General features: G+C 39.7%; 1 protein-coding gene and 1 long non-coding RNA gene across 3 annotated transcripts in view; one reads left to right on the top strand and one right to left on the bottom strand.

Moving 5' to 3' along the window:
* Nucleotides 1-7036: 7036 nt before the first annotated feature.
* The window catches only part of CASP8AP2 (caspase 8 associated protein 2), a 50414-nt gene continuing 32029 nt past the window's right edge, over nucleotides 7037-25421 (bottom strand). Inside the window, exons 5-10 of one of the 2 annotated variants that reach the window (XM_077289723.1) lie at nucleotides 22508-22582; nucleotides 20614-20729; nucleotides 18175-20108; nucleotides 14136-16695; nucleotides 10179-10278; nucleotides 7037-8757 (exon numbers count right to left, since the gene is read on the bottom strand). In XM_077289723.1, coding sequence (XP_077145838.1) covers nucleotides 8695-8757; nucleotides 10179-10278; nucleotides 14136-16695; nucleotides 18175-20108; nucleotides 20614-20729; nucleotides 22508-22582 — 4848 coding nt within the window. In that variant the 3' untranslated portion in view covers nucleotides 7037-8694. The remainder of the gene's footprint in view (nucleotides 8758-10178; nucleotides 10279-14135; nucleotides 16696-18174; nucleotides 20109-20613; nucleotides 20730-22507; nucleotides 22583-25421) is intronic. The other variant, XM_077289724.1, reaches the window with a different exon arrangement.
* LOC143807793 (uncharacterized) overlaps nucleotides 11619-25421 on the top strand; it is a 61909-nt gene continuing 48106 nt past the window's right edge. Inside the window, exon 1 of the long non-coding RNA XR_013221804.1 lies at nucleotides 11619-11663. This is a non-coding gene — a long non-coding RNA (uncharacterized LOC143807793). The remainder of the gene's footprint in view (nucleotides 11664-25421) is intronic.

Here is a 25421-nt window from a genome sequence, read left to right on the forward strand (position 1 = left end):
GAGGAGGACCACTGAGTAAGTCCAAAAGATGAAGTAAGGGACATGAGTTTGGAGGCTGCTGACTGGTGGGTGTCAATGGGGATGTTGAAGTCACGCATAATGACGGTGGGAATGTCAGCAGACAGAAAGTGAAGGAGCCAGGTGGAGGATTGGTCAAAGGCAGTGGTCGGGCCCGGAGGTCTGTATATGATGGCTATTTGGAGGTTGTAAGGGGAGTAGATGCGGACAGAGTGGACTTCGAAAGAGGGGAGAAGGCAGGGTAGAGGTGGGATTGGGTTAAAGGTACAGTTGGAAGGAGAAGGCCCACTCCTCCTCCATGTTTGTTGCCAGGGCGAGGAGTGTGAGTGAAGTGGAGGTCGTCGTAACATAGTGCAGCAGAGGAGGCTGTGTCAGAGGGTGTCAGCCATGTTTCGGTGATGCCCAGAAAGGAAAGGAGAGGTAGAGAGGTTGTGAATCATGTGGCGTTTATTGCAGATGGAGTGGGCATTCTATAGTGTCCAGAGAGAGGGAGCAGGGTGGTGTGTGTCAAGGGCACGGATTTGAGGTGTGCAAGATTTTCGGGAGTTTATATTATGTTGGGAGCAATAGGAGGGGGTAATGGGAGGTATGAGCTGTCGGGGTCCAGGATTGGGAGATATGTCACCAGCAGTGAGAAGCAGAGAGAGACAGCAGGTGGGAGGAGTGGGTGGCTTGTTTTGTGTTTTATTAGGAGATATGAGGTTGAGGTCAGCAGAGGAGGTCAGGTGGGGGGGGCAAGAGGGAAGGAGAGGTTATTACTTGGTTAGGGGGTGCTGGGGTTTGGGGATAGCAAAGGAGACTGAGGATTAATGGAGCAAAAACTGTTAGCAGTGTTCCCCAACTCCGGTCCTCAAGAGCCACCAACAGGTCATGTATTCAGGATTTCCTTAGTATTGCACAGGTGATTGAATTCTTGCCTGTCCAGGTGATGCAATTATCACCTGTGCAATACTACGGAAATCCTGAAAACATTACCTGTTGGTGGCTCTTGAGGACCAGAGTTGTGGAACACTGTGTTACAGCATATGTCAGCATGATGAGTAAGTGTGGAGGAAGAGAAAGAAGTTTAGTACATTTATTAACAGTGGTTAGTGGTACCTTCTGTTCACTTCTGGCTCATTTCTGGAATATTTCTGCTGTTATCCTTCTAGAGACAGACCACAGTCTAGACAGACCTGTGTATCGGAATCTATAACAAGCTAAGTGCACATGAAATAGGCCAGGTGTGATCAGGAGGGAGGAGCAGCAGGGAGACTGGTCACAGACACAGGAGGGGAATAATTAGAAGTCAGAAGGGAAAATGTAAGGTGAAATAGATCCAAATGGAAAGATAACGCCAACTGTGTATTGGCATCAAGGAATTAAAATGAGAAAACATGCAGGGGAAATAAAAACAGTAATAGCAGCCAGCGGACATACCAGGAATAGCAGGGGGAGGAAGATCAGGAAAGTTGGGTGATGGGATTGGGGTTGCAGCCAGCGGACATACCTGTGTCTCTGGTATGATCTTGAAGTATTGCTCCGAGTGGCTATATATATCTGAAATGTTGGGATTTTTTTTACATTAAAGGGATATTGCTTGCACAAACAACTATACATTAATTTACAAGTATGCATATTGTCTGCCAATTTGGGCAAATCGATAGACCTGGCTCAATTTTGCAGTTTAAACAGACACAGCAATGGATGAATTTGATGCCTTCCTTGAGGTCTGTTGTCTATTAGACTACTTTTTATGAGTCAGTATTTTTAATTTGCTGAAGCGTACATATTATCTACACATTTGGATGATTTGAGAGCTCAGGTTCTGTTCATTAGCTCGTCAGTACCAGCGGTTAAGCAATTTGATCTGTTGCTCAAAAAGTGGGTTAGTGGCAGTCCATTGTTAAATGATCCAAAGAGTAAAATCATATCAATAAATAAATACAATGAATAGCTAGCTCTATAAGCCTTGTTTGCTTGGGCTACACAACAAATGGAACAATGTGTTAGACCCTTCAATGTAACTTCAGCCCAGCAGGGTTTAGGATCACAAATAAAGTGCAAATGTATGATTCATAAGTAAACATCAGGAAGACACTAATTGCACACATCTATGACTGTACGCCCATTCTGTGGTCTGACCTGGTTGCAACAAAGGATCGCTACTTCCAACAGGTGGCGCTATAGAGTTCAAGTCCTCTTTTTCTCTGGAAGCAATTTGCATATTAAATTTCCCAGAGGAGCATTGCACAGCGAATAAGCCTCCTTACCTTGACAAGCCAGAGCTGGTATGTCACTCTCCACTAGGAGAAACCTTACCCCTTAGACCCCAGTTCAGAGCCTCTCACCTAGCCAAAACATTTTTCATGCTTCACACTGACAAGGGCCAACAGTCCGAAACACCGGGTCTGTGAATTGAGATACTGATTTGGCTTTTATCCTGTCATATTGCAAGACTCGTTAAAGGGTTGATTGTGACTTGTAGGATTGCTACTTCCAACAGGTGGCGCTATAGAGTTAAAGTCCTCTTTTCTCTGAAGAGGCAATTTGCATATCTGGTTGCAACAAACTAAGCCATTCAAGTTGCCCAAATCTGCAAATGTGAGTACCTTGAGAGGTATGGCTTAGTACAGCAGATTAAATCAACCGCATGAAGGGACTAGTGTAATAGGAACCTGTCACCTGTCTAAATCTATTCATGTATACATTCCAATAGATTAGTCTCTGAAACACTCCAACTTTTCAGAGAAAATGTGCTTTGATGATCCAGCCACGTACCATAACTAGTGATGAGCGAGTGTACTCGTTGCTCGGGTGGTCTCCGAGTATTTGTAACTGCTCGGAGATTTAGTTTTTGTAGATGCAGCTGCATGATTTATGGCTGCTAGCCAGCCTGAGTACATGCGGGGCTGCCTGGTTGCTAGGGAAATCCCCACATGTATTCAAGCTGTCTATCAGCTGTAAATCATTCAGCTGAGGCAACGAAAACTAAATCTCCGAGCACTCACAAATACTCAGAGACCACCCGAGCGACGAGTACACTCGCTCATCACAACCAAATACTAGACTAGTTAACTGCATTTGCAGATGATTGAAGTTTATCCCATAACAAGACCAGGTCAATCACTTCTAGCAGCGCTGGTAAGAGCCGGCCAGTTTGTCTAAGTATGTTACTCTAAAAGTGCTCAAGTGCATAGACAATTCCTGGCTTTGAGTCTGCGGTCTGTTTGAGCCGCTATGTCTAACAAAGCCTCTCAAATTTCCCAGATGCTAATTGCACACTTGATCTTGCTTTGTGGGTCTGCGGTCTGTTAAATCTACTGCAGTAAGCCATGGCTCTCAGCTAAACTTATTTGCCACAATTCATCAATACCAGTGCTTCTCATGAAAAGGTGCATGCTTCTTCATGGATATGGAGCATCCGATGAGTTCCTCCATGCACCATGCCAGAAATCTTACCCCAGTCAGGGACCAGAGATTTCTATAGTAGAAAACTCCACATCTCATCATGAATTAGGTGAGCCGTGGCGTCACACTCCCATGACTCCCCAGCTCTGACCATTTTGGGGGAGATGGGAGAAACAGGAATTAAACCTTTGTAAAGCTTTTACGCTACTTTGATTAATCGGGGATATTATCTACAAATTTAGAAGGCTTGAGAGGCCTAGCTCAGATCAGGGCAATTGGTTTTTAGGCTGCGTTATTGTATTAGAATTAGGTTGAAGGGAGGCATTTGCACCATCTAAAAGATAAGAGTTTGAACAAACTGTTAGACTCGTTGAAAGGGGATCCGGTGACTCACCATTTTTAGCCGACCAAACTGTACTTAAAATTTCCACCTGTTCATCAAATATTCTGTGTATAAATAGCAAGACCCTACAATTCTTATAGATGATCCCTACTAGATGCCTCAATGCTTAACTCCCCAGATGGTGCAGTTATAGCTCTTCCAAGTAAGGCCCCTGTCACGATTAATTGTTAAACCTGTGTTTTTCTGGTAGACTATACATGGTCTATGGCTATTCACATGTTCATTTTGACCTGTCCAAAATCAAACTCACCAATGCAAGTCTATGGGTTAGTCAAAAAGCAGATGGGACTCACAGATGATACCCTAGTTGCAATCCAGTACTATCTGATTTTAACGGATTGCTTCATAGTAAAAGCTTAAGGCTACTTTCACACTGGCGTTTTTTGCAATACGTCACAATGCGTCGTTTTGGCGAAAAAACGCATCCTGCAAAAGTGCTTGCAGGATGCGTTTTTCCCCATTGACTAACATTACCGACGCATTGCCACACGTCGCAACCGTCGTGCGACGGTTGCGCCGTGTTGTGGCGGACCGTCGGCTGCAAAAAATGTTACATGTAACGTTTTTTGCTGCCGACGGACCGCCCCCACCTCCCCGCACCTCACAATGGGGCGGCGGATGCGTGGAAAAACAGCATCCGCTGCACCCGTTGTGCGGCGCAAACGCTAGCGTCGGCCCGACGCTCTGCGACGGGCAGAGTACGACGCTAGTGTGAAAGTAGCCTAAGACATTTGCACCAGTTTTTTTATACGTGCAAGAAAAACTGATAAAATAATTATAGAAAAAACTGACACCATGACCAAACACTGATGAAACAGTTTTTTTATGTATGCAAAATATATATATATATATATATATATATATATATATATATATATATATATATATATATATATATATATATATATATAATAAATCAATAATTGAATTTGTGAACTGGGACTTATTGAGGAATAACATTCTGGTAGGATAGCAAAAGTTTCCCGAGCAGGATCATGCATGACATTAGAAGGTTCAAACTCTGTGGCTCAAATTTATCAAATTTGCACCAAATGATTAGTGTAGTAACTTCAAATCTGCCACTGCAAATTTATCAGATGACGCACCTTAGTGATACATGTTGTGTAAATTGCGCCAGTGCACGTTTTTATGCATTATAATTGTAAGCTTATCACTCCCATCCCCTTTTCTTGGGCGGGGGGGGGGGGGGGGTTAATTTCTATATTGTTGTCAAGGATTCGGCATGGATAGTGGAGATATATAAACTTTGACATAAAAGGTATAATTGTAACCTTGCACTAATGTGAAGGGGAAAAAACACCAGACAATGAATTCAGGAAAAGGTCCAAACAATTTTTTAAAGATATCTTTAAATAAATGTACAGTTTTATACAAAATACATGGCTTCATTCTTTACACACAAAAATTTGGATCTGTACAAGGATTTACAATAATAAATGAACTAAAGTGAAATTCATATTTATAACATCAGTAACTCAAATAAAGGCATATTACAAAAGAAAAATAGAAAATCTAGTTACAAATAAAACATTACAAATGCTGTACATCGAGAGCACTGTGGCAACTGGCTCTTATTTTAGCGAGAACTTTATTTTATTAAAGGATTGGCGCATTGCTCAGATAACCAAATAGAATTCTAACATGTAAAAGGCTGAGTGTTACGGTTATATACAAAACACCTGACATGAACACATGAAATGAGAGGACGCGGGATATTAGTACTTCACCGGTTTAAAATAGGCTTTTCAGAATAAGACTTAAAGAAATCGGTTGATTAAAAAAATGCTCATTGAGCAATGCTTGTGTTGTATGTTTTTACAATATAACGTACTTAGCAATTACTGCACTTAAAAGGAATCGGTCAAAGTCTTTGCTACACACTGAGCAGTCGGAAATGGGGTAGAGAACTCAATTCCAGCAAGATGTCATTTTACTGGGATGCCTGCTGTAATTTTGAGAAAATCAGTTTTATCTGCTGTAGATCTAGCAGTTCTATATAACCCTGCCCACACCACTTATTGGCAGCTGTGCGCATTGTGCATAGGAAGAAAGCTGCCAATCAGTGCTGGGGGATGAGTTATACAGAGATCATGATTATTAGTCTTCTCCTGATGTAACAGTGATTTTATGAAACTACAGCAACTAGCACAGTGACATCGTTGGAATCGGGGTCTCTGTACAGAAGCATCTTGGGTCTTCAAAATATTGAGACTTTCACCTGCCAGCACCTTAGAGCGTCTGATAGATCATAAATGTTTATTTCTGTAGAATATAGCCTTAAGCCAGCAAGCTCCATTGGTTCCGACAAGAAATTTGTTATATAAAATGGTGTCCGGGATTAGGAAATGATGGTGGGTTGCAATACCAGACACAGCCCATAGACCAGAGTGATGCTTGTTCTAAGAAAACCCTTTCTTGCTAGTCAAAATGGTGTTCAAATAAAAAAATTATCATCAATATTGTCAGTGTTTATTCAAAGTGTCAGTGAGAGCATGGTTTCCTTGGGAAAATAGGTAGGCACTGATGAATGGACGACTTGGGATTCACATTTATCCCTACAAATGTACTCATGAGATTCAGAGGTTAAAGATTATATGGACATGTGTCTTCCCCTTAAGGTACCTTCACACGAAACGACATTATAACGATATCGCTAGCAATCCGTGACGTTGCAGCGTCCTCGCTAGCGATATCGTTTCGTTTGACACGCAGCAGCGATCAGGATCCTGCTGTGATGTCGCTGGTCGCTGAATAAAGTCCAGAACTTTATTTGGTCGTCCGATCGCTGTGTATCGTTGTGTTTGAAAGCAAAAGCAACGATACCAGCGATATTTTACACTGGTAACCAGGGTAAACATCGGGTTACTAAGCGCAGGGCCGCGCTTAGTTACCCGATGTTTACCCTGGTTACTAGCGTAAAATGTAAAAAAAACAAACAGCACATACTCACATTGCGTCCCCTGCAGTCTGCTTCCTCCTCTGACTCAGCGCCGCAAAGTGAAAGTGAAAGCAGCACAGCGGTGACGTCACCGCTCTGCTCTCACTGTACGGCGCTCAGTCAGTCAGGAAGTGGACGCAGGGGGACGTGAATGTAAGTATGTGCTGTTTGTTTTTTTTAGATTTTACGCTGGTAACCAGGGTAAACATCGGGTTACTAAGCGCGGCCCTGCGCTTAGTTACCCGATGTTTACCCTGGTTACCAGGGGACCTCGGCATAGTTGATCGCTGGAGAGCGGTCTGTGTGACAGCTCTCCAGCGACCAAACAGCGACGCTGCAGCGATCGACATCGTTGTCGCTATCGCTGCAGCGTCGCTTCGTGTGAAGGTACCTTAAGAGAAAATAACTTTGGTCACTGCTTGATAATCTCAGATTATTAGTTTAGCAGAAAATTCACTGTGCAGAGAGATTTTATTTTTTTTTCTCAAAAAGCCATCTCCATAATGAACTTTCTGCTGCGCTGACATTACATTGGCTTATCCAGAGACTGCCCTATAGGTATATTTTCTCCATAGCCATAACCTTCAAACTGTATGGGTGCATCACTATCCCTACTAGTTTCTGATAAAGTATCCTGTACTTTGGACCCCACCACTCCGGTCCTAGATGTGGTATACATGTAATATAACTACTTAAAAAAAGTTAGTAGCCTCTTGTTAATCCTGGTAGGTTACATGGTCCTCACCTTTACAAATATCACACAAGACGCCATCCTCTTTTCTTCACTTGTGATAAAGGTTAAACAGCTTTTTATAGTGTTTTATGGCTCCAGGAACGTGTCCTCATAGGCTCAGTTTGTAATTGCCATTTTTGTAACTTGTATTCTTTAAACCAACATGCCTGCGCTTACAAACACTACTGATGTCAAGAACTATGGACATATTCTCTGAACAACAGGTTTAGTTCCATTTTCGTAGTACAGTCTTCCCTCATGTAAAAAAGTCTATGTAAAATATAATAAACTTCCAAAGTTTCTTACTGATGTAAAACAAACAGAAGACCAGTTTTGTTGCCTTTACTGTAGTTGATTACTAGCAAGTCTCATGCTGGTAGTTTCCCCCCCAAACTTACAAGGAATCTGTCAGCAGGATTTCACTCCCCAAACTATTTTTTGCTCATGTATAGACAGGTCCAGCAATACCTTTATATGGCCAGCCTGTTCTCCATTGCTGAGAAATCAGCATTTAAATTGATATGCAAATGAGGTTGACGAGCTATTTATAGATTTGAAGCCTCTGTCACTCCAGTTCTATCCCCCTCACAGTGCCATCTCAAGCTGGAGTGACTGATGCTTCAAATCTATAACCTTATTTGAATAGCAATTTAAATGCTCATTTCTCAGTAATGGAGGAACAGGCTGGCCATGTAACATTATTGCTGGACTTGTCTCCGAAAGAGCTACATGTGCATATAATGTTTGCTGACAAATTCCCTTTAAAAAGCATTGTTAATTGAATGTTCAAGTGGGTTTTTATCAATTATATTAGAGGTTTCAGGAAACATTTCAAACTCCAAGGATGACCCCAAACCACCCCCCACTCCTTAACAATGCAGAAATTGGGAGAACGGGGTAACAGAGTGAAAATGTTAAGTTGCCAATTCTTAGTTGGAAATATTGTAAGTAAGGAATAATTTATAATTTCAACAAATTAACATATTTCACACTCCTAGACACAAGTAGAACGAATGGTGAAAAGAGGTTGATCTTCTCCACAGGACTTGTCCGACTGACCTTCTTGAGACGTTGCTATAATAAATATCCCATTATATTTACACAAAATCAGGTAATTATGCAGATCATCTAATTGTAATACTATCTTTCTGCAAGATGGAGATATACAGTATATTACACAAAAATGCATTTTCAGCTGCTTGAATTTCTGCTCTTCTTAAACAACTTCATTAACTGACGGAATCTCTCTTCCACCTAAAAATATAAAAATAATAGCTTTAGTTATGCTGTATTGTGCAGTGAAAACTATAAGTTCCTTAATGCTCCAGTCATTAGCTTCAGCATTAGAGACATGCGCAATTCTACAGCAGAATCTGCCAAGCATTTACAGTCACGAGCCTAAAAAGCGGTAGTTCACTCTGCAGCTCTACAAATGGTCACATCTGGCTATCAATGATCACGGGGGTGGCAAGTGTTGCTCCTCCACCAATCAGGATAGGACATCAATATACAAAGCAGTGAACAACCTTTTCAACTCCTTCTTAGGCTATGTGCCAACGATCCAAAACTAGCAGCGCTTTGGACGCAGGTAAATCCGCATGTGTTCACTGAACTGTGCAGATTTACTGCATTCAATACATTCTATCGGTTTCTGTGGCGGGGACTAGCATCTCCGCAAGAAAAATGGGCATGCTGTGATCTTGAAAGACGCACAGCCCGATTTCTAGATATCCCATCCTCTGTGCTGTAACATCTGGCAGCTGTGGATTTGATGTTGCATAAATATGCAGAGTCAACCCCGCAGCAGTTCCTGATCATGGGCACGCCGCCTTAAGGACTGAGTGATTTTTCCTTTTTCGTTCCCAGTCTTCCAAGAGCCATAACTTTTTTAATTTATGACAAGTTCTTGTTTTTTTTTTTTTTTAAGACACTTTATAGCACAGAATAAGAATCCTATATAAAAGTTAGGTATTGTGGTAACAACACTTACCTGACACTGAAAATGAAATTGACAGGTAATTATTACTGCACAGTGTAACACAACATGAAAGTTATTTTTTTGTTTTTCTTTATTCACAATTCCACCCAACATCACCTTTTTCTTCCCAATCCCTCAGTACAAACATAGTGATGCAAACCTGACGATCAAAAAACAAAACAAACAAACAAGGCTTCATGCTTAGCATATATATGTGGCAGATTTGTTGAAGACATGTCTGCAATTATCACCAAAAATGGAAGATCTTATTTTACTCAAAAATAAAAAAAAGGATCAAACAATTTAGGAAATGCATATTTTCTAATAATAAAAAAAAATAAAATAAAAAAATAAAACTGTATTTGACCTAATAAGTTGTAAAATAAAAATTTAGAAAAAAAAATAGTAGTAAAAGCAGTACAATAAAGAACATGCAGGTCAGACCCAAGAAATAAAATGCTTGTAATGGATCTCATCTGTAGAAACAGGCAAAGAGCCTAATGAGAACGGAACCGCTTGCTACGGAGTTGTTAAAATGGCATATCTATACATATATTAGTGGTTGTATCTGCTCCTATCTTATCTGGGGCAAAGGCTGCTGCCAAGTTTGTCACCAATACTTTACACTGCAACACTATGTACTCATATAAAGAGTCTCACTGAGAAGTCAGCCTGAACTTAGTAAGTTAATACACACCTGATGTGGAAATTTATTCATAGTAGAAGATAGGAAGACAAATGTCTTTTTAGTTGGAGCAAGTTTTTGACACTCCAAGAGAATCGCACGGTCTTCATCTCTGGAATAAATAAATACACAAATAAAATGGATATGAATCAGTTTGGAACATGCACTTTGAAGAGTTAAACAAATGTATTTCCAGGAGTCCGGTCTACTAGGGACATCAGTATGCTGTGGCCACCAGCTGGTATCCCAGTCCTGCTTTTTGATTTGGAGGCCCAGCATGTTATCGTTGTGGTAACGTATATGGGGATACAGCACGTAGGAGGTGGTCCACAGGGCTCCTGTCTGATGGCCACGGAATACAGACATGGCCTCTGAACCAGGGTTTTGTGAATCAGTTAGCATAGCTCTTCTTCATAAACATGAGTTGCATAATGTCAAATCTGCAGAACTACATTATATTGACCACTTCATAGTAAACTATGCCATTTACCTGAATGAAATGCCACGCATGTTAATTCACCTCATGGGCCAAGCTACATACATTACAGATCAATGTACATAGAGTGTTTCCCTTAATGCTGTAGTCTGAAACTAACAAATTTAATTCAAAATGTAATAATCTAATCACTTTGCTAATATACTGTAATTAAAGGGAACCTGTCACCCCCAAAATCGAAGGTGAGCTAAGCCCACCAGCATCAGGGGCTTATCTACAGCATTCGGGAATGCTATAGATAAGCCCCCAATGTATCCTGAAAGATGAGAAAAAGAGGTTATATTATACTCACCCAGGGGCGGTCCCGCTGCGGTCCGATGGGTGTGGTGGTCCGGTCGGGGCCTCCTATCTTCATCAGATGACGTCCTCTTCTTGTCTTCACGCTGCGGCTCCGGCACAGGTGTACTTTGTCTGCCCTGTTGAGGAAAGAGCAAAGTACTGCAGTGCACAGACGCCGGGAAAGGTCAGAGAGGCCCAGCGCCTGCGCACTGCAGTACTTTGCTCTTTCCTCAACAGGGCAGACAAAGTACACCTGCGCCGGAGCTGCAGCGTGAAGACAAGAAGAGGGCGTGATCGTAAGAAGATGGGAGGCCCCGGACCGCGACGCCCATCGGACTGGACCGGGACCGCCCCTGGGTGAGTATAATCTAACCTCTTTTTCTCATCTTTCAGGATACATCGGGGGCTTATCTACAGCATTACAGAATGCTGAAGATAAGCCCCTGATGCTGGTGGGCTTAGCTCACCTTCGATTTTGGGGGTGACAGGTTCCCTTTAAAAAGTAGTCCAAGAACAATAAAAACCGACTTGTTCAGGTGATCAAGAAGCACTCGTTCAGGATGACGTCTTGTGATCTGATTGGACATCTAGCACACACCTTACTGTTGTGATTGGCTAAGCATTGTATATATACTTAACTCTCTCCTATTGGTGCCACCCCCTGACGAAGGCAACGTGCCGAAACGCCCATTCAGGAGACCAGGGATACATCGCATTACTTTGTAAGTTATTTGATAAAAATCATTATTATAATCCTTTTATTAATTCTCGATGTTTATTCCTGGTCATTTTATACTTGATGTGGTTATGCTGACACCTGGTGGTGCAACTTTTATTGGCACTTTATTATGATTTTTACTTAAACATCATGGTTATAATGGACACACTGACACGTTATTATGTATTTTGCACTTTATTATTATATATAAGAGAAATTTCATGTATGTTTATTACACGCACCATATATATTATATATAACATTTTAGTTTTGCAGTTGCACACTTCTTATAATTTGCAATTTTTGCACCACATATTTGTTTTTTGTTTTTTTTTAAAAAGCTGATTAGGTACGCCCCTTTCTTTGGTAGCATACGGATGTGTATTTTATTTATTATTGTATGTAATTTACTTGATTCTACATAGTTTTTAACCTGGTATACCAATAAAAATTAAATGTTTTATATTTTCCGTACTTTGGACTCAGTCGGTTTTTCTTGTTCTTGGGGTTCTTTATGATAGTTTCCGATTGTCCATTTTACTAAGGTCCTTGTTCACAGTAGTATAAACCTTAAAGGGACTCTGTCACCTGAATTTGGAGGGAACAATTTTCAGCCATAGAGGCGGGGTTTTCGGGTGTTTGATTCACCCTTTCCTTACCCGCTGGCTGCATGCTGGCTGCAATAATGGATTGAAATTCATTATCTGTCCTCCATAATACACGCCTGCGTAAGGCAAGATTAACTTGTGTCACTATTTGTATATTCTGACTCACTATTCTGAATCACTACTTCTCGCCCTCCATAGGTTTGAGTACTCTGTGTGTCGGTTCCCTTTCTTCTTGATTTTGTAATTAAAAAGTGTCTACCGTTTCCTCTGCACTCTACTTTATTTATTTTGTTTACCCACTTCCAGTTTGATGACATTTTATTTCACAATGGCCAAGTGCATGCTGGGATACTAATATGGATCATCAGGGGGGGCAGAGGCTGCGGTAAATGCACAGTGACAGTGCACTCCCTCACCGGCTCTGATGAGAAGTGACTAGCTGGCGAGAAAGCACACTGTCAGTGCACATTGTAAGGAGAGAAATGGGAGAATAGGAAGAGCAGAAAACAGTACCGACCCAAAACAGATGTCACTTTCGGGGGTGGTACTGGTGTTTGTTCTCCCTGCTCACCAGGTTTTCTCCTTACAATACGTTGGGTTCTCTTAATAGGCGTTTCATTTTAGTCACAACCATTGGCATCTAATTTATTCTTTGTATGATGCTGCTTTTTTTTGTTTATTGGACAGCATCATAATAGTATAAAAATACAAGCCCAAATAGATAAACTACATCAATATTCCAGTTGAATGACAAAAATTAACTGATTGGGCACCAGTAAATACAGTGCCCTGTATCTCCACAATGGGATGGGAGAAGAAAAAAAAAATGTTTTTTGTAGGAGCAGGATTGTACAATTTATAAGGCTAGTTTCACATTTGCGGTTGAGTCCGCACCGTCTTGTCCGCAACCGTAAACGTATGCAAAAACGCAGCGTTTTTGATCCGCATCAGCTTACGCATGACGGGGAAAAAATGCTGCGTTTGCATGCTTTTGCGCTTTTTATGCGCATGCGTTCGATATTTGCAGAAGGGCGTCTCAATGGGCGCGTCTCAATAAAATCCTGGACATGTGAAGTCCGAAGTACGCAAGCGCCTCGAACGCATGCGTTCCCATAGACAGTAATGCGTTTTTTAATGCACTCATCTGCATGCGCGCGCATATTTGACGGAAATTTGCTGCCTCAAAAATTGCAACATGGTGCTTTAGCCAAGCCCCGCACCCCCCGAAAAGACGCATGCGTAAGTAAACGCAGGCGAACGCATGAAGCTGCGTCCACAATGTAAAGATATGAAATCAAGACGCATGCGGATGTATGCAAACGCTGCGGACACAACCGCAAATGTGAAACCGGCCTAAGGTCCACTTTTGAGAAAAATCCTCTTAAAACGATCATCCACTACTCCGGTATTGATGACCTATCACCAGGATAGGTAATCCATATCAAATTGGTGGAGGTTTGACACCCACGTCAATCATTTGTTTGCAGCTCTGCAGAGGCCAACACACAAGTCAGAACAGCGAAGATCTGTACATGGTTGTGGCAATTCACAAGTGATGCAGCTTGGTCGCAAAGAAGCTGTAGTTGCAAAGACCAACCACTACAAAGAGTGCATAGAGCTGTGAAATTTCGGGTCCCTAAACTGTTTATACTCGACTGATTGGAGAATCGACATTGGCTACCCCCACCAACTTGATACGGATGACCTAACCTGAAGATAGGTCATCAATATCTAATTAGTGTACCTCCCCTTTAAGGCAGTTTCTCTTAGAGGGCCTAGTCAAGAATTACAATATACGTATTAAAAAATGCAAATACAAATTAAAAAATTCTACAAATAAACTGGAGAAAAACAAATTGCACGTTTACCTTGTCCAAGAAACAACAACTTCTCCCTTCTTTTTGATGACGTTCTTTGCAGACAAGTTCGTTGGAGAGACTTTGGAGGACTGGACGTTTATAGCACCATCACTAACTGCTCTTTTGTGTTTCCCCTTATTGGATTTCTCCAAGTGCAAGCCTTCAATTATATTATGCTTTGTACCTTTATCCCCATCAGGAAGAGATAACTTTTTCTGACGTTTGGCTGATGGTTTATCATCCAATGACTTCCTTTTCTTTTTCTTCAAATTTAAGTCTGTGGTGTTGGCATCACATGTTTCCATAGGCAATATTTCAGCAGGTGGAACTGGGCTGCAGGTTTCCTTAATGCAGCTTGTAGCATTCTTCTCAGTATCCGTTCCAGAAGGTTCTACTGTATCATTAGAAATTTGTTTTACTTCAGCTGGGATTTCTACAGGTTTCCTTCTACTAGGAGGCAACTTAAATACAGATTCATTTTCTGGTACCGCAAGGGGGACACTGTCCAGTCTCTCTAAGTCAACTGTACAATTCTCAGCCACAACTGCTAAATCGAAGTGATCTGAATGGATTATTTGGCTGTCATTATGTTCTTCTGACTCTATGTCCAGTCTAGGTTCCATTTCAATTGTATTACCTTCCGTAGCTTTTATAGATCTGAGGGCGGCTTTATCGGTCAGTTCCAGTGAGCAGTCAGAAACTGGAGAGCTAGAAGACACAGCGCGTCTTATTTTCACAATGAAATGGTCATTCGACTTTTCCATTATAACAGCCTGCATAGGTTCACTTGGATGGTACTGGAAGCTGCCTGATTCGCCCAAATCTTCCAAAGATCCAATGCTTGAGTTATCAGAATCCAAAGTTAAATGTATGTCTTGTTCAGTTGCATCTTCTTCTTCAAGTACAGACCCCTCACAGCACTTTCCATCAATTTCCAATATAGGCTCTGTAGCACAAGTTGGTCTAAGAAAACTGAGATGTGAATCAGATTTCAAAGGCGATGGAACAGTTAAAGATACTGCAAGATCTTCCAGAAGAATTGAAGAATAGGATTTGAGCCGATCATCTGAGCCATTTAAGGACTTGCTGGAAGAGGCACTGGTAGGAGTCTCTAGTAAACAGTTTTCATCAAAGACATCAGGATTCAGTACAGTTTCAAGACAAGGGAAAGTTGGAATATGTGGAGACAAAATTAAGGGCCAGGAAAAAGGATCTTTAGGTGGAGTTTTATTTTCAGATAGGGAATCTAAATTTTCAAATTTCGGACTGGACACAGATTTTTCTGGAGTTCCAAATATCAACATGCTTTCTGGTAAGGCATTATAGGGCAAATTATCAGAATCACGAAGCAAGCTCTTAAAAACGTCCCCCATGTGATCATCATTTACCAAATTAAAAGATAAACCAGACATATTTTGCTGATTTTTTGGTTCATTAGATGTAGACATCTTGGTGGGTGAACGAAGATGAAACTTCGAGGTTGGGCTCACTTTACTAGAAGTGAAATCAACCTTATTGTCTTTAACAGTAATTGGTTTCAACTCCTTTACAAGTTCTACTTGCACAGCCATTTTAGTATCATTTTGAGTCTTCGGATGTGATACTTCCACTTGATTGTGGAACTCAAGTTTTCTTAGACAGGTAAGTGATCCTGATTCGGGCAAAGTGTGTTTACCTACATGTTTGCTTCTCTTATTTTGAGAATTTGTTACAGGACCAGATTTTTGGGTATTCGTGCAAGATTCTGTATCTTTTTCTACTTCAGCCTTGTCACAAAGTTTCACAATCACTACCTTCAAAATGTCAAACAACGAATCAAGTTGCTCCTCTACAAATTTCCACAGTCTTTTCTTCATATCAAGGAGATGTTGCTCAAAAATTCTGTCGACAATCCCATTCTTTTTCAACTTTTTCAGTCTTGTCTCGATTTGCCTACAAAGCTTTTTTTGCAATCTTTCTGGTGAGGAACATATGCAGCACCAGTCTAGATTTCTTACCAAAGTAATAAAATATAATGTCGCAGCTTCAATTATACGATGAAACTGGGTAAGTGGAAATTGAATCTTAAATTTCATGTATTTGTTTCGTATGTGTTTTCTTATAATCCGTAACATCTGAAGAACATCTTGAGTACTTGATGGGGTGACAATTTTTAAGATCCCGTCCAGGCAACAATCTGCACTTAACTTTCCTTGTTTACTGGTTGGAAGTGCTGACAATTTTGATTGCGTGGCAATTTTAGTTTTCTTTTTTGTAGCAGATTTTTCTGGGAGCATAATTGTCTTCTCTGTATTGGACAAACGTTCACCATCTTGACCAGACTGGCTCTTAGTCACACTTGTTATGTGGTCGGGAACCAATTGGCCAGCATTACTTATAGGTTGGATTGTTTGGCTAGGCATTTGCTCTTCTTCACTTAAAATCTCCCCTTCTTCCAATTCATCATTACAAGCCACTGCAGGGATTTTACAGCCAAAGTCTAGCTTGTTATCTGGTTGACAATTTTCTTTGTTTATTTCATCAGATGGTGATAAACATGTGGATTTGACATTTGTCTCTGGTAACAATTCTAAAGTAAAAATGGTAGAAAAAAAATAGCAATTTGTAACCACATAATAACAGAAGACAACTTTTGCACATTTATGGATAAAAAAAGATGAATATTTATGCTAAAGAAACAAGCACTGACAATTGTACTGAGATATCACCTACCATAACTATACATCTTGATACATTCAATGAGCTATATAAATGCTGCTAAAAGGGAATATGTCATATGGTTTTTACTAAGGGTAGCAGGATGTAAGGGCAGAGATGCTGATTCCAGTGGTGTATCAATTTTTAAGCTGCTTGCTGATAGTTAAAACATAGTTGGCTGGAAGGTTTCTGTGTATATTGTGCATAGGCAGAAGCTGCCAATCGGTGGTGGACGTGGTTATACAGAGCTCATGCAAATGGAGGACTGCATGGCTTGCAGCAGGATTACTAGTCCTCTAGTGATAACATCAGCATTTTATCAGCAGCAGATGATCAAAACTACAGCAGAGAGGCCAGTAAAGGACACATAGCTAGAATCGGGGTCTCTATCTCTCCATTATGCTGCTTTGAGATAAGGTGGTAAGAGCCTTGTGACAGATTCTGTTTAACAATAACAAAAGGTTTGGTTCAAATAGTCATCTATTAACCATTATCACCAGATGAAACTGTTGAAGGCTGGCTATAGAGGTGTAAATGTCCATATAATATTTGTGAATTACTTTATTAGCAGCTGTTTGTTTTGCCTAAAAAAGGTTGGTCTCATAATGATGTCCATATTCTGCACTATGGCACATGATAACAGGTAGTCTTTAATTTAGGTGGATCTGTGGAGAGTCATAGAGTTATATAGTCCAGGACCCAGGACTAGACTTCTCTTTAGTTTGTAACTATTTTGCACTGCATTTTAACATACTCAGCTCGCATACATATCCATCCAGATTTATTGGTTATGCATAAAAAGAACACTAACCAATACAAGACAGTTCATTTTTGGCAAAAGATCTAGGGAGATTCTTATGGCATGACTTTTGCTGCTTCTAAAAACAGAATATTTTTGAAAATTGATATCCATTATTAGCAAAGTAAAAAAAAAAGAAAGGGAAGTCCTTGTTTAACGATTTAAAATGAAATACAAAAATTCCGTGAGAATGACCAGAATATAACTCATGAGAGAGAAAAAAAAAAAAAAACTGAGGCCAGCAGATTCAATGAAAAGGCATTTTACGCACACTGCTACACTACTAATATGTTACGTGTGCTTTGATTTGTTTGGACTTATTTTAAAAAAACATTGCAACAGCTAGTAGCGATTTCAATAAAATAGAACATATATTGGGTCTTTTTAAAGCATATTGTACGTGACTGCACAGTAGTAAAATGACTTACTGTAAAACTATTACAAGTCAAGAATGCCTTAGCAAACAAATCAAAGTATACACTTCAGAGCAGAGTTAAAGTCATGCATGCAAAACTATTTCTACAATAAAGAGAAAACTGCAGTTGAGAATACCTTTATGTAAATTGCTCACTACAGAAGCCTTAGCTGTGCGCTCAAGGGTATGCAGAGCTTTAGGCCGGGCTGGGCTTTTCAGTGGACTGAGGAGTTTTGGAATATGTCTTAAAACGTTAAAGTCAATAGAGCCTTCATCATGGAAACAATGCTTATTCTCAATTCCTTTTGTGCTTATGTGTACAAGGTCAGTATCTGGAGACTCACATATACCTTTTGGGGTTTGATTTGATTTCAGTTTCATTGCTTGGTCGTCTTCCTCACTTGGCTCTACGATACTGATATCTTGAGTCTGTTCAGCAGGTGTAGACATGTTAGGAGTTTCAGAACTAGGACTTCCACTGCATCTATCAATTTCTATAAACGAATCGAGATCAATAAGATCTGAACCATCAAATGGACTGTGCATGTCCATCACCTCCAAGTCCACTGTATGTAAATCAGTAGACACAAGCTGTTTATCATCTATTGTTAACTTTTCCACTAAGTGGTTCTCAACAGCTGTATTTGGTTGCACTTTCATTTCTACAACCGGTTCAGATGGAGATGCTTGGTTGGAGTCTTCTATATTTAAGACTTTGGTTGATCTGTTATCCAATGAAACAAGTTCACTGTGTTTTAAATCAGTCTGTTGAGGACACAGAGAGTCAACATGGTTTTCAGTCACGCATTGCGGAGACGAACTTTTAGCTATGCTTTCCTCCACCTCACAATCCTTACTGGAGGCAACCGGGAACATCCGATGTGCGTCATCAGGTGTTTTTTTAGCGGGAGAAAGTGTTAAATTAAGGGTCTCCATAAATGACAGTTTCAGGTCTTTTTGGCCACTGTCCACTTTAATTTTGTCGCCATTTTTGCTCTTCTCATTTACTTTAGAATGGGAGCCTTTACCTTTGCTTGATGACTGATGAGTATCTTTTACTTTTGTTTCATGCATTTTATCCTTTCGGTCATGCTTATTTTGATCATGGTCATCTCTAGATCTTTTCTTTTCATCTCCTCTCTTTTCACGATCAGATCTTTCAGTTCTGTTGTCACGATTAGGCTTATTCCTTGGGGAGTTTTCAGATCTGCTTTGTTTTGAATCTTTGTTTCCATGTTTGGACTCATTGTACTCTGAGGAACGTTTATCCTTTCTACCTGTATCAAGACTTCTTTTACCATCATTCTGCTCCAAGAACTTGTGGGAACCATCATCTTTTGAGGTTGAAAAATGTGTTCTTTTAGATCTTCGTGGCTCTTCAATTTTCTCGGATGTCTTATGCCTTGATTCTGTGTTTTTTTCTTTTTCATATGCTCTAGATTCCCTTCTGTGTGGAGACCTTTCATATTTTCTTACTTCTTTCTCTTTAGGAGAATCCAGATCTTTTAGCTGCATTTTTTCTTTATAGGAGATTGAATGGTATTTGCGGTCTTCTATCTCAGAGCCGGCTTCTGACTTTGAATTTCTTTTTTCCTGAGAAGAATCATTTCTTCCACATTTTAGAGGCGATCTACGTACCTTTTCTTTTAGATCAGAATTTTCACTTACTAAATTGGCAGAACTAGATTTTGGCCTTTCCTTTGTCCGATTTCTCTCCGTGACCTTATTTAGGTTGTCCAAGCCCATTTGTATCTTATTTGTATCATTTGCTTCAAAGCATGGCGGCTCTACATGGGAACTCTTCATTATACTATCTTTGCACTGCTTAGAAATAGGTTTATTTACTGGTGGGCACGTTGGGCTACTTTTCACACAAGACTTCTCCTGATCACAAAGATTTTTAGAATAGTGACTTGTTATGTCTTTAGATTGTAAAGTAATATTTTTCTTTGGCAAGTTCTCTGTGTTTCTAATGTTCTTTGAGAGGTCATCAGATTGTGATCTATTATTAATATTCATTAATGGTATTTGAGTCGGTTTAAAACTGTGCTTCATTCCTGGCATGCCCAACCTGTTAATGACAAACACATTTTCAAAAATTTGTTCTATAGTGACCTGGCAGTATTACTCCAAGTTAGTAAAATTATGGCAAAACTATACTACTGGAATGCTGTTGTATGCCTGGACATTGTTTACAGAATCTTGCAAAAGCACCCAAGAGCCTATGTTGGGTCAAACATCAAAGTTGAAATTTCATCATACAGGCAGTTCAGGTGAAGTGGTGATCCCTGACATGTAATTCCTGGGGAGTCACCATAAGATTAGGTGACCAGACTGAAGGAGGTCATGAATAGAAATGACTAAACAAGGCACAGACTAAATTATTAAAACATACATATTCATTGGAATAAAAAATGCATTGGGCTGCGCTTTTAATTCTATGTATAATAAATAGTTACACAAACAACTGGAAAACTACACGCCAGCCATATCAGTGGATACTTTCTATGCATTCCTTCTAATTGTACTATTACAGCATGAGAACTATTGGAATTCAATTAGACAAAAAGGATTACCTCTGATTTAGTCTGTTGATCTCATCTTCTTTACGTGTAATTTCTACTCGTGCAGTTTTAATGAGGGCAGATATATTCTTTTTTAAGCACTGATTTTCATTTTGCAAACTTGAATTCTGCAAAGACCGAAAGAAACCTTAATTTGTAGTTTTATTGTACTATTAAAATGTTGCTCAAAAAGTATATATATATATATATATATATATATATATATATATATATATATATATATATATATATATATATATATATATATATATATATATATATAACAAAAAAAGGGGTTTTGGGTTAAACAAGAAACAAAAAAAATGAAAGGACATACTATAATGTGTGTCACTATGAAAAGGGGTCTACTCCATCGGGATTTGTGCACTTCTGGCTAGAACTTACTGGTTCCATTTTTTGGGAACAAATAAGCTCAAAATGTCATGAGGCTGGAGACAAACACAGGAGCAAACACAAACCTTTATGCATTAACTGTATTGATGATTTGCTTATGACCCTTTTCCATTCGGCTTCTCTCAATGGTTTCAATTGAGAGAAGAAGAGCAAGTTGATTGCACATATTTGCAAGTTCAATAAAAAATGCAGGGAAGTATATACAACACAGTCAGGATTCGGCATGTTACACTCCTTAACTAGTTGTAATCATGTCCAGGGCAACCCGCATCTGGGACATAAGCCACAAATGTCTGATATATGTGGGTCACACATTTTTTTCAGAATAGTTTATGATGCTGCTCACATGGCTGTGTTTTTTTGCAGACAGTGTCAGCAAAGAAAAAAAAAAAGCTGTCCGTTTTAATCCGAGTCATGGATCAAACTCTCCAATGTAAGTCAATTGGTCTGTGAAAAAAAATGGATATCACTTTGATGCTGTGTGCTGTCCATTTTTTTACATGGGTAGGAGACGCTTTTAACTTGTTTTTTTTCTCTTGCATATGAGAAAAACTGACAAAATTGACCAAACTGAGGAAAAGGTGACTTAAAACGATGATAAAAAATGCCTCTATTTTTCACGTACAAGAAATAGTACTAAAAAGATGTCTAGATGAGGCCCAAGGCTTGGATGAAACATCAGATTAAATAAATTTCTGTAATCAATAATCAGTTTCAAATTCAGCTTGTACTGCATGAGCCATTAACTCCCTTCCACCAGCATTATAATACTTTGCGTCAAGGCTTAGCTCGGCCATATATTACATATGTTATTACTAATCATGAGAACAGGTGACAGCTAATATTGACGTATATTTCATAATTCCTCCAGCAGTTTGTGTATGACTGGATATTGGCAGTATCAGATGTTTGGCGAGGGTCTCCAGATCTCAATGAGCTAATTGCTGACCGGGGGGGGGGGTGAGTAAAGTTTACCAAGTAAGGCCTCTTTCACACTTCAGTCTTTGTTTCTGTCTGTTTGTGACGGATGGCCTTCCGTTTCATCCGTCGTTTGATAGATCCGTCGTAAATTCTGTGTCCGTTGCCCAGAGACAACGGACATAGTAACTTTTTTTGTGTACGTCGAAAAATCGCACAGCGACGGATCCTGCACTGTCCGTCTAAAAATGGTATCCAGCATCGGATTCCGTTTCTTGAAACCGAGCATGCCTGGAAGAATTTCAAATTCCTGTAATTTAATATCTCTCTCCAGAATTTTGTTCCTCTAAATCCTGGCAGCAGCTGCTTCGACGGATCCGTCAAAAAAAAAAAAAAAAAAAAAAAAAAACAGATCCAGTGCATCAGTTTTTTAAAATCTGCACAGGATCCGTCTTTTCAACACTTTGACGGATTGTGACTGATTCTAAAAAACTGATGTGGGAAAGAGGCCTAATATATGGCTACATAATGGGCAGAGGACACCGGAATGAAATGATTTATAATTATGGCTTACCATAGACTTCATTTCCTTCAGTCTTGTAATCAATTGTTTTATTTGTTTCTGGCACTTCTCATATTCACCACTTAGCTGTCAAAGCAAAAAAAAAAAAAAAAATACAAGATTTAGCAAATAGAAACATTGATAAATGTAAAATCTGGGAGGAAATAAAGCCAGCCTCTACCTATTAAATGGAACCACATTTATAAATGATGTTTGAGTGTGTGTATATTGGCTGGCAGATAAGGAGGGAAATCCTATCCTATCACTACTTATTTTTCCTGTGTTTTGACATGTCTTGCTTTCAGTGACTTCCATTCTTTGATATTGAAAGTATCAAACATTTTGAATCTAAGAATGTGATGGGCTTGTGCCACTATGACTTTGCTGCTGCACTACAATAATGTGTGGAATTACTGAATATGATGTACAACATTATTCATGCAACAATTTCTTTTATTGGACTGTATACATTTGTATGGATGCGGCTGTTTATTGTACCAATACCTGTCTTTGTGTATCTTCTATGCAACTATGGTTAGAATGTGAGCGGGTGTTTGCCTTTTTGTCCTGTGTCCTCCCTCCTCGCGGCATCACTCTAGTGCAGTGCACATGTGCGGGAAACCATGGTGATGTGCCCACGCTCCCGTGCATGCACCCAGAGTCTGACACTGGGGGTTGGGCATGTGACGAGGACACGTCAGTTGGGCACGTACCGCTTGTATCATTCCCATTGGCTGACATTCCTGTCACATGACCGGTTCCTTGTCAATAACATTTCCTGTCAGGTTGGAAGCAAATTATCCCCCACGGTGAAGCAGTATTACTGAAAGAAAATGGTACTCAAGCGGGGTTCCATATGCAGGGTTGACTATCCCTATTGTACACGGTTTATTATTATTAGCGTGGATATATTCAGTTTAGCACTCGTATAACTGTCTACTAACATGTTTATACCAGATTTTCCGCTATAAGGGACTATTATAGTCCATCTTTTACTCTGTTCATTTGCACCCTAGAAGGGCATTAATCCTGCTTCTTGTGGTCACTAACTTTTTAACATTTGTTTGGAATATTTTTTCATGCATTTGTGATAAAGTAGGAGTTTGTAATGTTTAAAAGCCAAGTATTTTTCTCTTGTTTTCAATATGCCATTTCATGGAGTTGCTTTAATGATCAGTTGGGACGTTACATTTGAATTGGTTGTACCTGGTGGATCTTGGTTTAATCATTCTTCGATCTCTATACAGGACAAAGATGGAGTAACTAATGCTTGTTCCAAGTCCTGCTGATGGCACGGGAAGGCGCTAGCCCCCCTTAAATCAACTTGCTGTGTATAGTTTTGAATTGTTCTAAGGCAGTGTTCCCCAACTCCGGTCCTCAAGAGCCATCAACAGGTCATGTTTTCAGGATCACCTGGACATGCAAGCATTCAATCACCTGTGCAATACTAAGGAAATCCTGAAAACATGACCTGTTGGTGGTCCTTGAGAACCGGAGTTGGGGAACACTGTTCTAAGGCAATATCAGACCCTTTAAGGGTGTGTTCACATTGTATCTTTTTTCACTTTTTTTGTAGAAAACTATGCAAAACAAAACAAAAAATGTTTGAAAGAATGAACTAATTTATTTCTAATGTAAAAACTGCTTGCTGTTCATATGTTCAGGCTTATGGGCTTCTTTTAAACACTCAGACAAAAACACCAAGCATTTACAAGAAGTGGAAATAAGTAAAAAAGGAATCCAGTCCAGCTCAAGAAATAGGTTCTTTCTTTATTCAAATAAAATCTGGAGAGATAATAGCGAGTGGATTAGTGCTAGCATCTACGCGTTTCAGGTGTCACGCACCCTTAACTCCTTAGTGACAGCCAATTTTGACCTTAAGGATCAAGCCAAATTTTAGAAATCTGACCAGTGTTACTTTATGAGGCAATAACTCAGGAACGCTTCAATAGATCCCACTGATTCTGAGAATGTTTTTTCGTGACATATTGTACTGTATTGTATTGTTAGTGGTAAATTTGGTCAATATGATATGCGTATATTTATGAAAATATCAAATTTTAACAAAACATTTCCCAACTTTCAAAAGTTACATTTTTATGCACTTAAATCAGATAGTTATACCACAAAAAATAATTAAACATTTCCCACATGTCTACTTTACATCTGAATCATTTTTTAAACAATGTTTTTTTGTTAGGATGTTAGAGGGGTTAAAAGTTTAGCAGCAATTTCTCATATTTACAAAACCTGCTTCATTAGGGACCTATTCAGATTTAAATGGACTTTGAACGGGCCTATATATTGGAAACTCCCCAAAAGCGATACCATTCTAAAAACTACACCCCTCAAAAACTTAAACTATTTGTCAGGAAATCTTGCCTGAGCCCCAATGTTTTCACTTTTGCAAGAGGTAACACCAAAAAGCGGACCACACAGTTTGCTACAGACTTTCTTACGGGCACAGCGATATCCCACATGTAGTCAAATAGTTCTGTGTGGACAAATAGCAGGGCACAGAACGGAAGGGGCACAATGTGAATTTTGAATCACAAATTTGAGGTCACATTTGCAGATCCTGTTTGGTTCAAGAGGAACAGAAATCCCCCATGAATGTCTGCTGTAAATTATACCCTCTAGTGTATTTATCTAGGGAGGTAGTGAGTAGTTTGATACCACTATTTTATGCAGTTGAAGCAACACAAGTTTGAATTATTAAAAAATATTTTTTTTTCCACGGTCACGTTCATGAATCTCTTTGCATGTTCTGAGGAACACACCTCATATTTTAACGCACTAGTTTTTGAAGTAATTGTCGATGTACACATGGTACCTTTAGTGAAGAAAAGGTGTCATGAGTTCTTAGACAATTTTACTAGGAATGCCAATTGTCTGGGCGTAGTTTGGTGGGTTCATTTGGCAGTCC

The sequence above is a fragment of the Ranitomeya variabilis genome, chromosome 2, assembly GCF_051348905.1.
Source record: "Ranitomeya variabilis isolate aRanVar5 chromosome 2, aRanVar5.hap1, whole genome shotgun sequence".
Taxonomy (NCBI): Eukaryota; Metazoa; Chordata; class Amphibia; order Anura; family Dendrobatidae; genus Ranitomeya; species Ranitomeya variabilis.